Source organism: Sinocyclocheilus anshuiensis, unplaced genomic scaffold (assembly GCF_001515605.1).
Source record: "Sinocyclocheilus anshuiensis isolate Anshui unplaced genomic scaffold, SAMN03320099.WGS_v1.1 scaffold799, whole genome shotgun sequence".
Taxonomy (NCBI): domain Eukaryota; kingdom Metazoa; phylum Chordata; class Actinopteri; order Cypriniformes; family Cyprinidae; genus Sinocyclocheilus; species Sinocyclocheilus anshuiensis.
This window is the reverse complement of record NW_015548231.1, coordinates 339,051-344,781: the sequence shown is the minus strand read 5'-3', so window position 1 is coordinate 344,781 and position 5,731 is coordinate 339,051. Positions and strand designations below refer to the sequence as shown.

Genomic DNA, 5,731 nt, shown 5'->3' with positions numbered 1-5,731 from the left:
ATAAACTTTTGAAAAACAAGGAAGTGGCAGGTCGAAACTATTTGGGTGGGGGTGTATCCAGTCATTTGACAAATCTTTCCTCCAAACCCTATTGCATTTAGTTGTATTTATAAATAATGTTCTCAATATAAAATGATCGACAAGAGCCTAATTAGCTATATATGACAAATTAAAAAAAAAACGAATGGAAAAATAATTATTTTTTCTTATTGAAATGGGCGAGCCCAACGCCAGACTAAACCATTTCATAAAAAGGAGGGGCGGTCGTGCTATTAAATATGGCTAAATTGCGTAAAATCAAAGAGTGAATTTTGCGTGTTCGTAAAGAGAAGTTATTATTTTTTATCTAGGCATGAAACGAAAATGTTTTCAAACGAAACATCAGTAAATGCTCGTAATAAATAATTCGCTCGCCTGTGGGTAGGCGCGACGCCTCTGTGTTTTAAATGATCTTCAGCTCATCAGGAGCGGCTGGTGATGAATCACTTCTGCGCATGCGCGGAAACGAATGCAGCATGTTATGAAGATCGCGTCCTACATGCCTTCAATTTCATTTCCGACTCTCTGGTTAATTCCTGGGTTTCTAATTACAATCAGCTTGTAACACTCCAAAGAGAAAGGAAAACTTGAAATCGCATCATATGACCCCTTTAATGTTTTGTCCTGTGTTTTGTTTATGTTTCTCCTCAGTCCCCTTATTGATTCCCCTTGATTAGTTACGCCTCAGTCACCAGCTGGCCTGGGCTGCCCCGGTGTGTCAGTATCATTGGCCAGTTGTTGTTAGAGTGAATATATTTTTAGTCATTCAGCACTTGGTTTTATTTTAGCCACTGCAGCACTTGATGGGGAAGAGAGCAGCACTTGGCTTGAAGAGAAAGAAAAGGAGAGGGAGGGAGAATGATGATTGTGCCAGCTGCTTGATTCTGGCCCTTGGCCTCTTTGCAGCTGTTGTTTGATACTTCCTGTGCTTGAAGGGAAGTGACTTTTGCTTCTAGGCTGCTCTCTGCTTATCAGTGGATCAGTTTTTAATTTAGATAGCTCATGTTTCTGTCAGACTGATGCAACAGTGGTATCATATGTCCCTCACGCAGGCTGTGAAACCCAAATTGGTCATTAACTTCTTAAGTGTGGCATCTTCAATAGCCTGCCCACCTGATGCAGTAAAATGATGCGTTTTAGTCTAGATTTATCCCTCTAGCTTTCCTCAGTTAAGTTAGGGATTAGGGATCGTATTTGCAGTCCTCTGAGGTCAAAATAGACTGAAGAAAATAAACGTAACCTTTTTTAAAGCAAATGAATGTATTTTTTCTCAGTAACATTTATGTTAATATTTAGGATTTTGAGGGGATTTCGTGGTATATTCACCTCTCAATTATTCACCATGATTATTTAAATCTAAAATAATAAAAATAATTGAATTATTTTTCTAATAGCCTAATACATTGTCGGAAGAAAGGGGCGGGGTCAGCAGAGCTCATTAACATTTAAAGGAAAATGTTACAAAAACGGCTTGATCTGAAAAGAGCTGTTTTCGACAGGGTAAAAAAGGTGTTTTTTACACTACCATTGAGAAATTTTAACCAAACTACGTTACAGACTTTTCATTAAGACCCTAAAGAATCATATCAACTTGTGTGAAATGGGCATCCTATGACCCCTTTAAGTTAGAAACAGAGCAGTAGAGTATTAGATTTAAAATCTAATGCATAGAAGGCAGATTGGTGCCATCTGGTGTGAGAAATAAATAGTTGTATTTAAATTTATGTATTTATTTATACCTTTGTTATGTATTTCCTAGTTGCTAAGAGTATTTTCAGACATAATTACTTACTTTTATTGGGTTTTGCATTTGGATGTTCAGACATGATCAATAACTACTTTATTATGGCTGATTTGTAGATTGTACCCCCCAAAAACCTTTTTTTTTTTTGTATTTCGCATTAATTTCCTATGCCAGTTATTTTTTTATCACAAAGCTCACAGGTGTGACTATTTTTTAATACCATTTAGCCTTTTCTAAAAAATATACAGATTTTGTGTTTATATAGCAAATGCAACAAAAATCACTGAGTTTTGCACCATTTCAAATAAAAAAAATGTAAAAATTCATAACTTTTTTTTTTTTTGCCTTCATTTTTAGGCATCCCAATAAGAATATAAAAACTTAAATTAACATTTCATTAGAAAAAGCATTTGCCTGTAATCAGTGTGAAAATAAAATCCTCAAAACTCTCTGTTCTTGGGCAATTCTGACACACTAGAGGGCTGACTCGTGTTGTTTCTGAAGGAAGTGAAATCACACGTTTGCCAGAATCTTGGGGGGGTGTTGGTACGATGCAGAAAATATAAACACAACACGTCTTGGGTTGCTCAGACACATTAGTCATAGGACCAGTGTGGTTGGCCCTGCTTTCACTAATTTCGCATCATGACTCAATGAGGGAGTGAGACTATGACATATTCTATTAAAAACTGGCTTGGTATGGGACGCCCATGAAGGACGAGTGCCAGTGACAAATGTATGAGCAGTGATTCTGTCTCTGGGTCGTTGAGTTTGTCTAGTGTAGTAGTGGGGGATCTCTGAGCAATCAAGGGTTTGGGCCAACTGGCGGGTCGTGACCTAAAAATGGGTTGCAGCTTGCAACTAACCATATAATGTGCTTAGTATAGCAAAGTGATGAAAAAATGTAAGTGATAATACCGCTGCAATATTTAGCCCCGTGTTTGTTACATGTGTTAGGCTGGCAAATCACTCTTCTGCTGTTGTTTATGCATTTACAAATACTATAAAAATCCTTTACAGCCATTCAGCCAATCCATTTTATTTTATGCTAAATTTGTTGAAGATATGCAGTTCATGGTAATTTCATAAAAAAAATTGAATACTGATTAGATTAGATTTTTTTTTGTTACTGTATTGGGTTGCAACTTGATGTAAAATCTGACGTTAAACCAGTTTTACACAGAATTACACTGCAGTAGATGACCCTCTCGAATAATCTCGAGCAAGTAAAGCTTGTACCCTGGAAGTAAAGCTCAGCTGCTTAGCATTTGTTGTGGTTTGAGGCATGTATATGTAAGAGGAAGTTAGTGTGTGTACAGCCGTACATAAAAGGATGACATTCAACCCTTGCTTCTGTGACCTTATAAGGAAGAACTCAGCACCGCATTTTGTTTTCGTCATATGTGACCCTGGAACACAAAACCAGTCTTACGTCGCTGGGGTATATTTGTAGCAATAGCCAAAAAATACATTGTATGGGTCAAAATTATTGATTTTTCTTTTATGCCAAAAATCATTAGGATATTAAGTAAAGATCATGTTCCATGAATATATTTTGTACATTTCCTACTGTAAATATATTAAAACTTAATTTTTGATTAGTAATATGCATTGCTAAGAACTTCATTTGGACAACTTTAAAGGCGATTTTCTCAATATTTAGATTTTTTTGCACCCTCAGATTCCAGATTTTCAAATAGTTGTATCTTGGCCAAATATTGTCCTAACAAACCATACATCAATGGAAAGCTTATTTATTCAGCTTTCATATGATGTATAAAACGTAATTTATAAAAATTGACCCTTATGACTGGTTTTGTGGTCCAGGGTCACATATCGGAGTTACTTTTTCTATGTTTTACTATTTAAAACATAACAGATGTGTTTCCTTGGCAACTAGCTGAAGTAAAATAAGTTTTTAATATTTTATTTCAGTTTTTAAATTTTTAATATCTTATTTCATTTCATTGATGGTTTATTTTATTTCAGGTAACAATGTTTTTTAAATGTTTTTAGTTAACTATAATAACCTTGATCAAAACATGCTTTCTAGTTTCACATTTGTGATGATTCATTTGTGCATGTTAACTTTATTAAAAATGTAAGTTCAAAATATAAGCAATTCCATTTACATTTACATTTAATCATTTAGCAGGCGCTTTTATCCAAAGCGACTTACAAATGAGAACAATAGAAGCAATCAGACCAACGAGAGAACAACAGTATACAAGTGCCATGACAAGTCTCGGTTAGTCTAGCACAGTACACGTAGCTAGGTTTTTTTTTTTTTTTGTTTGTTTTTTTTTAGTTAAATAATAGAATAGAATAGAATAGGTAAGTGCTAGTATTAGTTGGTCAGGTGCTGGCGAAAAAGATGTCTTTAGATGTTTTTTGAAAATGGCTAAAGACTCAGCTGTTCGAATTCCAGAAGTATAAATCTATCCCATTTCATGTTGATTTGATTGTGCACTGTTTGAATTAGGTTTTGCATTAGACAAGTGCATTTTAGTTCGTTTTCTTCGGTGCATTCTTGTAACAAGCATCTTCCTTGCATCAGCCTTTTAAAAGTATTGTGTTTCTGTTTTCATTCACATGCACCAGCCAAAAAGCTCCATTAGTGTTATTGTGTATCGATCAGTGATCAACACGCTGCTGAGACACGCTGTTGTTTACGTCCTGTTAATCTGTTGATTTTCTTGGGATCCCTTAGATCCTCGCTGGGCGTCTGTGAACAGAGGAGTTCTGATATGTGATGAGTGCTGCGGTGTTCACCGCAGTCTGGGTCGCCACAACTCACAAGTGCGGCATTTGTCAAACACAGCCTGGCCGCCCACCCAGCTACAGGTGAGCTGAACTCTCAGACAAGTATACACCATAGGAACCTTTTATTATGTCACCCTGCTTCATCCGAGAGTAGGGGTTACTGCGCTCTTGTACTCGTACTCGTTAAAATGCCCCGATACCAAACGCCAATACCACACAGCATGTGAACAGTGCCGTTGTTCTGACGATTTGTGCTAACCGCTCAGATTGTGCTACCTCCCATTAAAAAGAAGTGAAAAATGCTACCTATCAGACTGTGCTACCAGCATCTTATTCATGTGGTTTGAGGCTTTTTTAAATGTCCATACCTAAACCTACCCGTCCATATCTACCCTTACCCTAAACTTACCCTTAAAACAATGCAAATATATTTTTGGTAGCACAATCTGATAGGTAGCATGTTTCGTCGGTACACCGTATCCAGACTAAGAAACACCAACAACAGAGAGCAGAATGGAGTTATTAGATATTAAGGATGAAGTACATGAATGTAATTAATATAATGTTAAACATTCAATATTCACGCCTGTATAGCTGATGTGCACGAGCTGATAAGCAAAGCACGAGTGGATTGAGCGCGCGGTTGCACAGATGCACAAGCTCGTCGAGTGAATATCTCTTTCTCGTTGACATCACTGGAAAGTTTGTAGTTTGGTCGAATATGTCAAAAACAAGTAAGTAAAACAATATGCTACTTGACGCATATAAGTTGCATGATCGTATTTGGTTAAAAACGAAATCGTAAATATAAAACAAACAAAAATTATAGGGGCATTCACTATAAACAACTTAAAGGTCAGGCATAAACAACTTATTTAAAGTGAAAGTGAAACTAGCAGCCTGTGTGAAATGCGCTAGGCTATACGCGTCTCTCATTCTGCACCAATACAGATGTATACGCGCGTTGCATGTTTTGCTTGTTGACGTTAATTGCATTATATGAATCGCTTTGGAATTTAAGTCGCAGCACATTTCAGATGATAAAAAACACTGATCTATGTATATATATTATAGATCAGTTTAAAAAAACGCAACTTAAGTTTCAGAAAAGATGTTCATCACTGTTATAAGGTTATTAGGCTATAGGATAACGAGTGGTTGCTTACATTATTACAGGAAAGCAGC

General features: G+C 36.4%; 1 protein-coding gene across 1 annotated transcript in view; it reads left to right on the top strand.

The window, feature by feature from the left end:
* Positions 1-4,477: 4,477 nt before the first annotated feature.
* The window catches only part of git2a (G protein-coupled receptor kinase interacting ArfGAP 2a), a gene marked incomplete at its 5' end in the record, with an annotated part of 25,134 nt that continues 23,880 nt past the window's right edge, over positions 4,478-5,731 (top strand). Inside the window, one exon of the mRNA XM_016441747.1 lies at positions 4,478-4,627. Within this exon, the coding sequence (XP_016297233.1) occupies positions 4,478-4,627 (150 nt within the window). The remainder of the gene's footprint in view (positions 4,628-5,731) is intronic.